The 13399-nt window shown below is 44.7% G+C and overlaps 2 protein-coding genes across 18 annotated transcripts in view; both read left to right on the forward strand.

Moving 5' to 3' along the window:
- Window positions 1-13399, forward strand: part of LOC102934918 (protocadherin alpha-C2) — a 333845-nt gene that overhangs the window by 227294 nt on the left and 93152 nt on the right. Inside the window, exon 1 of one of the 17 annotated variants that reach the window (XM_037907832.2) lies at window positions 6989-10083. The exons of 15 other annotated variants lie outside the window; for them this stretch is intronic. In XM_037907832.2, coding sequence (XP_037763760.1) covers window positions 7570-10083 — 2514 coding nt within the window. In that variant the 5' untranslated portion in view covers window positions 6989-7569. Of the gene's footprint in view, window positions 1-6988; window positions 10084-13399 lie in introns of those variants that run through there. One more of the 17 variants, XM_037907825.2, reaches the window with a different exon arrangement.
- Window positions 1-13399, forward strand: part of LOC119566981 (protocadherin alpha-5-like) — a 152728-nt gene that overhangs the window by 124356 nt on the left and 14973 nt on the right.

Raw genomic sequence — 13399 nt, forward strand, 5'->3', positions numbered from 1 at the left:
CTGAAGTGCTGCTTCTCAACCTCTGCCTTTTACTGGAAAAATCAATGTTACTAGAGATCAAGTCCTGAAGTCCTTCCTCAATAGGAGTTTCTCCTGAATAAGGACTGCAGGACTCTCTTTGCGTTACTAAGTGTATCATCTCATAGAGATAACTAAAGTTATCATGACCATCAAAAAATTTTATTTTGATTTAAATCTACCCAGGGAACATTTAATCAGAACATACTCAGTTTCACCATCTCAGTTAAAAGCAGAAGTGTAGTCAGTACACAATTGTGTAAATCTAATATTTTAAGAAAGGAGGTACTATGCTATATTTATGTACACATTACTGTAGATAGTGCTGCAGTGTGGGATTAATCTGTAAAATGGGAATAACAGTATTTATGTGTATTGTGAGTCTTAAATCTAATGGTCGGAATTTGGGTGTCATTGGGAATTATGGGTAATCAGAATTTCTGAAAATTAGGGGACATATTTTCAAAAGAGCTTAGCACCCAAACTTGCATTGATCAATGGGAAGGAAAAATTATTAAATGCATGCAAAAATGGCACACAGTATTTTATTTATGTGTCACTCAGAGACTCACATTTAATTTCAAAATCTGTCATATCCTGCCAAATTTTTGGTGTCTTTGGTCCTAAATCCATTGAATAACATCATGATCATAGTAACACATCTAGTAATGTTCTATATGTGGTCTTGTTAATGCCTCATATGTTATTGTTAAAATAACTTCCAATTTCAAAAATTTTAAATGGTTAATATTAATTTTCACTTCTAACATGCCTTTTATTGGAGGAGCTCAAAATACTGTGATCAAATTTTTCAAATGAAATCATAGAAATGTAGGACTGGAAGGTACCTCGATAAGTCATTTAGTCCAGTTCCTTGCACAGAGTCAGGACTAAGTATTATCTAGACCATCCTTGACAGGTGCTTTTCTAACGTGTTCTTAAAAACCTCCAGTGATGGAGATTCCACAACCCACCTAGTTAATTTGTTCCAGTACTTAGCTACCCTTACAGTTAGGAAGTTTTTCCTAATGTCTGACCTAAATCTCCCTGACAGCAGGGGTGCTGAAACAATTTGTATAGTGGGGGTGCTGAGAGCCATTGAGCCAAATTGTAAACCCTGTATATGATGGAAACTGCCTCAAGCGAGGGGGTGCTGCAGCACCCCCAGCGCCCCGAGTTCCAGTACCTATGCCTGACAGTAATTTAAGCCCATTACTTCTTGTCCTGTCCTCAGTGGCTAAAGAGAACTATTTGTCACCCTTCTCTTCATAGCAACCTTTTATGTACTTGACGACAGTTATCATGTCCCCCCTCAGTCTTTTCTTCTCCAGTTTTTTAAGCATCCTATCTTTCCAATGCATTGGTGTAGTTTGCTTTTGTACCCTGAATCTCTTTAAAAAATGCCAACTCTTTGGAACTAATTTTTCCCTTAGACTTGCTTCCCACGGGATCTTACCTACCAATTCTCTGAGTTTGCTAAAGTCTGCATTCTTGAAATCCTTGTAGGTCATGTTTTCTAGATCTTTTGTCATTTTTGTTGCTCTCCTCTGGACTTTCTTCAATTTGTCCATATCTTTCCTGAAGTGTGGTGCTTAGAACTGGACACAGTACTCCAGCTGAGGCCTTATCAGTGCTGAGTAGAGTGGAATAATTACTTCTTGTGTCCTGCTTACAACACTTCTGCTTATACATCCCAGAATGATGTTCACTCTTTTTTTTACAACAGGATTACATTGTTGACCCATATTTAGTTTGTGATCCACTATAGCCCCATGTCTTTTTCTGCAGTACTGCTTCCGAGGCAGTCATTTCCCGTTTTCCATATGTGCAATTGATTATTCCTTCTTAAGTGTAGTACACTACATTTTTCCCTATTGAATTTACTTCTGTTTAATTCAGACCATTTCTCCAGTTTGTCAAGATCATCTTGAATTCTAATCCTGTCCTCCAAAGCACTTGCAACCCCTCCTAGCTTGCTATCATCTGCAAACTTTATAAGTATACTGTCTGTGCCATTATCCAAATCATTTTTGAAGATATTCAATAGAACCAGACCCAGGACAGATCCCTGCAGGACCCCATTCAATATGTCTGTCCAGCTCAATTGTGAACCATTGATAACTACTCTCTGAGAATGGTTTTCCAGACAGTTGTGCATTCACCTTCTAGTAGATTCATCTAGGTTGTATTTCTCTGGTTTGTTTATGAGATCATGTGAGACAGTATCAAAAGCCTTAATAAAGTTGAGATATATGACACCTTCTGCTTCTCCCCATCCACAAGGCTTGTTACTCTGTCAAAGAAGCATATTAGCTTGGTTTGACATGATTTGTTCTTGACAAATCCATGTTGACTGTTGCTTATTACCTTATTATCTTCTAGGTGGTTACAAATTGATCATTTGATTATTTGCTCCATTATCTTTCCAGGTACCAAAGTTAAGATGACTGGTCTATAATTCCCTGGGTTGTCCTTATTCCCCTTTTTATAGATAGGTACTATATTTGCCCTTTTCTAGTCCTCAGGTATATCTCCCGTCCTCCAATGCATTCTCAAAGATAATTGCTAATGGTTCAGAGATCTCTTCAGTCAGTTCCTTAAGCATTATAGGATGTGTTTCATCAGGCCCTGACAATCTGAAGACATGTAACTTGTCTAAGTAATTCTTAACTTGTTCTTTTTCTGTTTTACCCTCAGATCCTGCCCCATTTACACTTTTGTTCTCTATGTTAGTCGTCTGATCCTTGCTAACTTTTGTGGTGAAAACTGAAACAAAAAAGACAAGAACATAAGAATGGCCAGAATTGGTCAGACCAACAATCCATCTAGCTCAATATCCTGTCTTCTGACACTGGCCAATGCTAAGTGTTTCAAAGGGAATGAATAGAACAGGTAATCAACAAATGATCCAACCCCTGTCACCCATTCCCAGCTTCTGGCATACAGAGGCTACGGATGTTTAACTTCAGCTATTACTGCATTTTCTGTTATTGTCTTTCCCGCCTCATTTAGTAATGGGCCTATCCTGTCCCTGGTCATCCTCTAGCTCTCCATATATTTGTAAAATGCTTTCTTGTTACTAGCTAGTTTAATCTTGCTTTGTGCCTTGTCCTTCCTAATTTTGTCCCTACATGCTTGTGTTTATATATATATATATATATATTCATCCTTTGTAATTTGACCTACTTTCCACTTCTTGTATGACTCTTTTTTAGTTTCAGGTCACTGAAGATCTCCTGATTAAGCCAAGGGAAAAAATCTTACCATACGTCCTATCTTTCCAATGCACTGGTATAGTTTGCTCTTGTACCCTGAATCTCTTTAAAAAATGCCAACTCTTTGGAACTAATTTTTCCCTTAAACTTGCTTCCCACGGGATCTTACCTACCAATTCTCTGAGTTTGCTAAAGTCTGCCTTCTTGAAATCCATTGTCTTTGTTCTGTTGTTTTCCCTCCTACTATTCCTTAGAATCATGAACTCTATCATTTCACCCACGCTGCCTTCTACTTTCAAATTCTCAACTAGTTCCTCCCAGTTTGTCAGAATCAAATCCAGAATAGTCTCTCCTCTAGTCACTTTCTCCACCTTCTGTCTCCAATAACTTGTTGGATAATCTGTGCCCTACTGAATTATTTTCCCAACAAATGTCTGGATATTTGAAGTCCCCCATCAGCACCAAGTCCTGTATTTTGGTTTAGTTTGTTAGTTGTTTAAAAAAGTCTCATCCACGTCTTCTTCCTGGTTACGTGGTCTTTAGTGGACTCTGCCATGACATCACCCTTGTATTTTACCCCTTTTATCTTTACCCGGAGACTTTCAACAGGTCTGCTTCCCACGAGTCTCAACCTCAGTGCAAGTGTATACATCTTTGATATACAAGGCAACACCTCCTCCCTTTTTCCCTGCCTGTACTTCCTGAACAAGGTGTACCCTTCTATACCAATATTCCAGTCATATGAATTATTCCAACAAGTTTCTATAGTGCCAGTTATGTAATATTTGTGATTATTCACTAGTATTTCTAGCTCTTCCTGTTTATTCCCCATACTTCTTGCATTCATATACAGACATCTAAGATGTTTATTAGATTTCTCCTCTATATACCCTCTTGTCTCTCTTTTGTCCATGCTGCAATTTCCCATGTTCCCCCCAGATTCTGACCCTTCACCCAGGTCTCCATTTTTTGGATTTACCTGTGGGTTTTTGTCTCCTGCCCCCATCAAACCTAGTTTAAAGCCTGCCTCTCTAGATTTTCCAGTCTGTATCCAAAGATACTCTTACCGTTACTTGACAGGTGGACCCCATCGCTGCTCAACAGTCCTTCTTGTTACAAGATCTGATAGTCAAGGAAGCTGGAGCCCTTCTGATGACGCCATCCATGCAGTCATGTATTTACTTCCAGGATGTGTCTGTCTCTGCCTGGATCCCTACCCTCGACCAGAAGGATCCTTCACCCTCACCCCCAGAGTCCTGTAGTCACTTCTGCTATGCTCAGGTCATACCTCCAGGAACATTAGTGCCCACCTGGATGAGCAGCATGGTGTAGTAGTCAGAGGGCTGGATGATCCTTGGCAATCTTTCTGTGGTGACTTGGCTATGGGCCCCTGGCAGGCAGCACACCCATCCCAGGATGCAAGGTCAGGCCTTCAGATGGATGCCTCTGTCCCCCTTGGAAGGGAATTGTCCACTACCACCACCCTTCATTTCCTCTTGTGAGTGGTGGCCACAATCCTCCCAGCCTTGGCTGTGGTTCTCCTCCTCCACCCTTGGGGGAGATTCCTCATCCCTTTTTTCCAGGGCAGCATGTTGTCTTTTTTTATCTCTGTGGATGGGTAGGTTGCAAGATCCATACTTAGGTAACCCTCTGCCCCAAAATATATATATACCTGGAGCCAGATTTTCAAAAGAACTTTGCTCCCATTTGGGCACATATCTGAAGGGGCCAGATTTTCAAACATGTAGAACACCCAGAAACTCCCACTGGCCTTCCTGGTCTGAATAGGTCTAAATTTGTCTGACTTTCAAAAATAAGTTGGTTTGGGTGCCTCCCAGCAGTGACTGCTGAAGTCTGTGGAATCAATTGGTTGCTCAGCATGTTTGAAAATGAGGCCACTTATTTAAGTCCCTATATTTGGAAGTAGGAACCTAACTTAGATGCTTTGATGCTTCTCCGTTAGCAATGTTTTTGTGTGTCCTGTACACATTGATCAAGACACCATTGGCTGTAATTTTGACAGTTCTGATAAACTGTGTGGGGGGAGGGATAGCTCAGTGGTTTGAGCTTTGGCCTGCTAAACCCAGCATTGTGAGTTCAATCTCTGAAGGGGCCATTTAGGGATCTGGGGCAAAAATTGGGGATTGGTCCTGCTTTGAGTAGGGGGTTGGACTAGATGACCTCCTGAGGTCCCTTCCAACCCTGATATTCTGTGTGAACTTGGGCCTTGCTGGTACTTGAATATGAGTCTAAAAGGAGCATTGGAAAACAAATGCAACTACTATTTCTTCTCCTGAACCTCTCCCTACAGTTCTAGTTGCACTTGCCTCACTGTTTGCCTGTATATTATTATGTAAAATAAACTGAAGCCCATGTTAAATAATCTCATAGTTCATGGTTGTGACTTGCAAAATTCAACCAGTGGATAGTGGCAGGGTAGGGCTGTTACAGCAGTGGTTGAGAGGATCAAGGAAGGAGAGGTAGCAGTGAGAGGAAATACTCCCCAAAAGAGTGGGGAGGGTAATGCAGCAAGAATGAATTAAAGGGGGGGCAGAGAAGAAGGTCTTCAAGAAGGAAAGCAACATAACTGTAGAAGTACACTGGTAGAACCAGCTGTAAGCAAAAACACACTGGGGGAGGGGAGTGCATGCTTTTCAGAGTGTGCTGATTTAACACTCATGAGCTGATGCAGTCTAGCTCTGCAGCAGCAGCAGTAGGACCAGAAGTCTAGGCAACTCAGCAGTGAGACTGGACAGGAAGGCAGTTCATTCCCTGTTTTCCCCTCTAGCACCTAGAATGAGGAGAGGGAAAGAGGCCAAAGAACCACTCTGTATCCCTTTCCTGTGGCAAGCTGCTGCCTTGCTTTTGTTTGGGGCCCCACAGCTTGCCCTGGTGGTGGCCTTGTGGATAGAAAAAATGCAGGCAGGAATTAATGTTGGTAAATATGGGAAGGCTTCTTCCACATCCCCTATATCCATGGCCAGTCTGGGACGGGGAGAGGGGCAGGAGGGCCATTTGGCCTGGGCCTCAAGCTCAAAGGGGGCCTCAAATTTAGACACTTGTTAATTTTTGGCATTTAATAAGTTTCACAGCTTGTTTTTATGCACATTCCTATCAAACCAAAATGGGGGACACTTTCTCAGCTTAGAGCTGCAAATTTGAGCAAATGAGAAATGTGATTTGGTGAAAGACATCATTTTTTGTTATCTGACATAGATTTGGTCATATTAAAGATTTTTAAATGTTCATAAATATTAGTAAAAATATATTGGTTCTGATGGCACAAGATTAGACTGTGATGAGTGTGTCCTCTCAGACCAGCTGATTATATAAACAAACCACCACTAGTGTCTGGTGCTGGATCAGGTGTGTGTTGAAAGGGGCCTTAAAAGCTGGAAGTGGCTTGAGCCCTCTCTGGACCTCTGAGAGGGCCTGCCTATATCATAGGAGATAGGTGTTAGACATTAGACCAAAGAGCCTCTGCAGTAGCAGGGGACAGCCCCGGGTAGAAGAGCTATCTTTCTCTTTGTCTAGACATAAAACGTATGTAAACACACACATGGACGTCACACTCACTCTTTCTCCTAATTTGAGTGTGGGCGGGAAGGCAGGGCTTTTAGGAATTGAAGGGGTCCCTGACTGTCTCCTGGGGAGGAGGGAGGTATCTCTGTGAAGGGGGGTGGCTATGGGGGTAGTTGGCTCTGAACTCCCAGGGGCTGAGGAGAGGGTGCGGGGGCGGTCCTGGTGTGTGTTGGGGGGATTGGTGCTGCGGTTGGCGCCGGTGAAGAGCTCCCTGGGGAAGGGGCTCGCCCCTGTGTGGGATAGGCGCTGTGGCTGGCGGGGCACTCTTGCCCTCCACGGGGTAGCCGGCAGGCTGCGCAGCCCCCTCCCGTGCCGTCTGGCTGCTGCTCTTGGCTGCTTGCCTCGGTGTCGCTGTTCCCTGCCCGGGTGCTGAATTGGAGCCAGCTGGAGCTCAGCGCCCCTCCCCCGCACACTCCCCGCAGCAGCCACAGAAGGAGGAAGTGGAGCTGCGAGTCCCCCGAGCTGCTGGAGGAGGAGAGGCCGGATCCGCCGCCGCAGGGCCGGGTAGCAGCCGAGCCGGGGAGCATGGATTGTCTGAGGAAGCGGGCGGCTCGGGAGCCGGCAGCTGTGGCGGCTGCAGGGGCGGCGGCAGCGCTGGGCGCAGCGGGCGGCGCCTGCTAGCCGGGTGCATGAACCCGCTGCTGGGTGTGGGAGGCGGCGGCGGCGGCTGAGGGATGTGAGGCCCGGCAGGGCTGCGAGCGCGTCAGGTGAAAGCTGCGCTCGGCTCCCCCCACCCCTCCCTCCGCCCTCGGCCATGGCGCCGTCTTTTCCCCGCCGTTGCTGCGGGGCGGCGGCGCTCCGGATCCCGGCTCTCCTGCTCCTGCTGTGCCTGAGGCCGGCGGGCGGGCAGCTCCGCTACTCGGTGCAGGAGGAGCTGCAGCGCGGCGCCTTCGTGGGGAACGTGGCGAGCGACCTGGGCGTGGATCCGCAGCGGCTGTCGGCCAGGGGCGCACGGCTGACCTCGGGCAGCGGGCGGCAGTACCTGGAGCTGGATCTGGGCCGTGGGGCGCTGCTGGTGAAGGAGCGCATGGACCGGGAGGCGCTGTGCGAGCTTAGCCCCTCCTGCTTCCTCAGCTTGGAGCTGGTGATCGAGCAGCCCATCGAGGTGCACAACGTGGAGGTGGAGGTGCTGGACATCAACGACAACGCGCCCCGCTTCCCGCGGCAGGACTACCGGCTGGAGGTCAGCGAGTCCGCTGTGCCCGGCGCCCGCTTCCACATCGAGAGCGCGCAGGACCCCGACGTGGGCACCAACTCGGTGCAGAGCTACCGGCTCAGCCCCAACCAGCACTTCGCCCTGGACCTCAAAGGCTTCCAGCGCGGCAGCAAACTTCTGGAGCTGGTGCTGCAGCAGCCCCTGGACCGGGAGCAAAGCGCCTTGCAGCAGCTGGTGCTCACCGCCATGGATGGGGGCAGCCCCGCCAGGTCTGGCACGGCCCAGATCTCCATTCGGGTCATGGACACAAACGACAACTCGCCCGTCTTTGACCGATCCACCTACTCAGTGAACCTGCTGGAGAACGCGGTCCCGGGCACGCTGGTGGTGAAGCTGAACGCCTCGGACCCGGACGAGGGCTCCAACGGGGAGGTGCTGTACTCCTTCAGCGGCTACACTCCCCAGAAGGTGCGGCAGCTCTTCAGCATCGACCCCGTCTCCGGCGAGGTGAGGGTCAACGGCACGCTGGACTACGAGGAGGCCTCCTCCTATGAGATTTATGTGCAGGCCACCGACCGGGGCCCTGTGTCCATGGCCGGGCACTGCAAGGTGCTGGTCAACATCGTGGACGTCAACGATAATGCCCCCGAAGTGGTGCTGACCTCCCTGTACAGCCCGGTGCCGGAGAACGCCCGGCCCGAGACTGTGGTGGCTTTAATGAGTGTAACCGACCAGGACTCCGGGCCGAACAGGCAGGTCAGTCTGAGCATCCCTCCCAACATCCCCTTCAAACTCAACTCCTTCAAAAACTCCTACACGCTGGTCACGCAGGGCAACCTGGACCGCGAAAGGGCTTCCTCCTACAACATCACGGTCACGGCTACGGACGCCGGGACCCCTCCCCTCTCTTCCCACAAAGTGATACAAGTGTACATCTCTGATGTCAACGACAACCCTCCGCGGTTCGAAGAGCCCATGTATTCTGTTTACATCCCCGAGAACAACGCGCTCGGGGTTTCGCTGTGCACTGTCAAAGCCATCGATCCCGATGCCAACGAAAATGCCTATGTGTCCTATTCTCTCCTGAAAGGGGAAATTCAAGGGCTACCTGTCACATCCTACGTCTCCATTAAATCCGACAATGGTAACATATATGCGGTCAACTCCTTTGATTACGAGAAGTTAAGGGAGTTTCAGGTTGTTGTTCAGGCCCAGGATGCTGGGACCCCAGCACTTAGCAGCACTGTCACTGTCCACGTGTATGTGGTGGATCAGAATGACCATGCCCCTCAGATTCTGTACCCTACCTCAACCAACGCCTCGGCAGCCTTGGAGATGATCCCTCGCTCGGCACACGCAGGTTATTTGGTTACCAAAGTAATAGCCATTGATGCAGACTCTGGACAAAATGCATGGTTGTTCTACCATCTGGCTCAAGCCTCAGACCCAGATCTCTTCAGAGTGGAGCTACACAGCGGGGAGATTAGGACTACTCGCAAACTGGGGGATGACAGTGTGACTACTTTCAACCTGTCAGTTGTTGTGAGAGACAATGGAGAGCCATCCCTGTCCTCAGCAGTAGCCATAACCATCGCTGTTGTGGATAGAGTTTCCAAAATCATCCCTGACACAAGGAGGCATATCAAAAGTACTAGAAACTACTCAGAGATAACACTGTATCTCATTATTGCTCTGAGCTCAGTTTCATTCATATTTCTTTTGACAATCATTGTCCTAACAGTCATCAAGTGCTACAGATACAGTGTGTATGGTGACTCCTGTTGTGGAAGTTTTTGTGGGCTAAGAGAAAGGTATCCTGCTGAAATGTACAAGCAGGCTAACAACAACATTGATGCTAGGATACCGCATGGTTTAAAAGTACAGCCACATTTTATTGAAGTGCGGGGGAATGGGTCTCTCACTAAGACCTACTGCTATAAGGCATGTCTGACTGCAGGATCAGGAAGTGACACTTTCATGTTTTACAATACTGGTGGCCCAACGGGAACAGGTCCTCATGCAGTGATGGCTGAGAGACATCTGACAGGACAGAGTGGTCAGAGTGCACAAAACCTGATCATACTTAAAAATGACTCCATTACGCCTAATGAGGTGAGGATGAATTGATACATGACCAGAACCATGTTCTGAACCTAACAATGTGTCCTTATCTGAAGGTTAAAAGTGGAATGTCTAGATTCAGTTTATTCCCTATTTTGGTTGCTGAATTCTAATCTATGAAACACATTTGGTTTCCAGGTAAATAGTGGGGCTTTCTAGGTTCATTTGGTAAGTTAGTGGCTCAGCGTGAGCACATTGTTTGAGACTCACTTAATTTCTGTTGTAGATGGTATAGAAAAGGTTTCCCCTTCCCCAACCCCCCCCCCACTTTTCTTTGCAGATATGCCCACTCCAACAAACTACTGAGGAATGACACATGTAATCTTAAAATTTTAAGGTTAGAATGCTGCAGAAGAAATGAGATGATACTAAGAATCAATAAGACACTTTACAGTGATTAAAAATATTTGACAATGTATTGCTCCTGTGCCCAGACAAAATTACCATGGCCAGGCCACTAATAAGATAGATTTGGCTTAGTATATGTGCTTTAGTTGTCTGAGAACATGTTCTCTATACTTTGATGTTTGCACTGCATGGGGCTGCCTTTTTCTCTTCTCCTGTCTGGCAATACAATGACACATTTCAAGGCTGTTGACCCAGTTTACCAGTGATGATGTTGCAGTGCAACAACCTGTAACCTGCTGGTTTGCTATTGAAAACTGTTTAATACCTGTGGTTTGACCAGCAGTATACTAACCTCTGCAATATTTTCCCACAGTGATGAATTAGTCACTGCTTTCTATTAGCACATAGCCAGCGTAGACCTAGTGTACAGTTTGTAGTGTTCTATATCATTCCTGTGTTATGGATTTTGGAAGTGAACACAGCAACACTTTACTATGAGTGAAAAGATAGTGATTTCACTGTTGGGCAGATTGTGTTTTAATTCTGATGTATAAGGAAAATATTGCATTTACTGTACATTACTTGTGCACTGGTAATATGGCAAGCACATGGCTTGTACATTTACATGAAAAATGTATGCAAGCATAAGGAAAGATTGTATCCTTGTGCTTGGATGGAATGTTGCTTTGCTTTTTTGTATCTACACAGAAATATTAACCAAATCTTTATGCTTATTAGCCCCTCTCAAATCAGCCAGAATGTTTTTCTTTTGAAAACAAGAACATGTCTTATCAAGCCATGTTTTTTTGTTCTCCTTATTAAGAAATGAGCATCTTGTCTCACTGGTTTTAAAAGATATAAAATGCAGGCTTTAATAACAAGGTTTCTCCTAAAATAATGCTGATACCAAATAATGTTCCTCCATTTATAATTGATGTAGCTATTTTACTCTTTCCCAGTGACGCAATAATATGACTTTGATGACTATGTGATTTTCACAATCTAAGTTCATAATGGCTATCAAATATATAGTGTAGTGGGGCAAATGAACCATTAGTTATCTGATTCTTAATATGTATTATAAATATTTTTATTAGAAATATCTAGAATTTGTTGATCATAAGGTGACATGCTAGACATGGTGCAGAAAAGGGAAGAATCAAAGGATTACAAATATTCCTTAGATCAGAGCTTCTGTGCAAACAGATGGATGATAATTGAAAATGACTTCGGTTTAGATGTAGAAACAGCGGAAATTTGTAATAGATTGCCATCATGTCTTTAGGAGATAGATCCTATTGCATGTAGTGAATTAGCAATTTCTGAGGAACTGTGCAGGTCAAGCAAAGACAGCTTACTAACCCCAGTGTTGGTGTACAATAGCAGAGAGACACAATACAAATTTATTAACTCCTGTTTTTAATGTCGGAATGAAACAATATCTACCACATATTCAGTTGTGTGAAGAACCAGAATCCAGAAGTGCAAGCAATTACTTATTAGTTTTGCAAGATTTAAACAGAGAAGAAATTCTGTTAGATACTGTTTTCCACAAGTTCAGTGAAATTTCCTAAGGCCTTGCATTACAAAAATTGCCTATGGTGCTGTAATGCAGAGAACCTGTGTCATTGTCAGATGCACATGAGACAATGGAGCCATATAACTGAATTCACAGGTTAATAATTCTTAGCAGATTATCTCTTTCAAATTTACATATTTTGCCCCATTACTCAGTCTCCACATACACATGTTAAAAGTGATCCGCTGATTAACAATGTCAAGGTATGCTGGTTTTAATGGACATTGTTAGTCTCATTAAACATGCCAAACACCATATTTTGCTTGTTTCTATAGCAATAGTAAATTCTTGAAAGGCCCATCCCATCATCTATAAAGTGTACTAGCAGGGATCACTGCATCTTGTGGCATCTTACAACATTGATATATAATGTAACTGTTACCACTGGACAATCTATAAAGAAATATTTTTTTCTAATAAGGCTTGGGGACAGATGTTATCATCAATTAACTATAATATGATAAGAAGCTGCACCAGTTACTCAGGCTTTCTGTGGAATTTACCATAAGTGAAAATATTTCTTGGGTTTCACATATATTAAAATGTTGTATACATTAATTCTGCAGTCAGATAAAAAAAATTCTGTGCCCAGGATACGTGTGTGTGTGTGGGTGTCACAGGTTCTTTTTATATTTAAAATTAGAGACAGATTCTTCTTTCACTTACTCTGAGGCAAATCAGGAGTAACTTCATTGCCATCAGTGGAATTATATTGATGTAACTGGCCTATTAAGTTTAGGGATTTCTTTGCATCAGCTGAAACTCTGTGGCGTCCTATATGGTTTTTCTGTACTATTCTACTAATGTGTTAGTTGTGGTATGGTAAATGATAATGTCCTTTTTCTTCAAGACAGCTCATGCTTCTGCTAATGTTCAGCTCACTGTCTCCTAGGCCCTTTTGCAGGCCTATATGGTTATTTCAAATGGAATCTCAGTCTCAATCAAGTTTGTTTTGTAAAAATCAAACATATTCGCACTTGCGTGAGTAGTCTTTAAACTAGCAGGCAGTGGAGTGATTGTTGGTGGCACTGGAGACAAGGATCAAGATACTTGGATTAATGAATGACTGGTGCTATAGCATCACTACTGGAGAACCAGGGCAGTCAGCAAAGGGTAATTACATACGGATAAAATTAGCTTGTGCAAAATATTTTGGTTTCATTGTTGGAATTCTGTGAAGTTACAGCCAGCATGTATGGCTGTCTACTGGTGTGGACTGTGAGGGTGTGGAGGGGAGCGATCCTATTCTACCCCTTGGGTCCCTGGTATTGCTGCCTATCATTTTCAGAAATGACTTATCCTCATCGTTCTGAAACTTTAATAATGTATTCTAGTGTCCATTTCTCTCATACACCCATTGAATTGCTGAGTGACACTTGG

This window comes from Chelonia mydas, chromosome 8 (assembly GCF_015237465.2).
Source record: "Chelonia mydas isolate rCheMyd1 chromosome 8, rCheMyd1.pri.v2, whole genome shotgun sequence".
Classification (NCBI taxonomy): Eukaryota; Metazoa; Chordata; order Testudines; family Cheloniidae; genus Chelonia; species Chelonia mydas.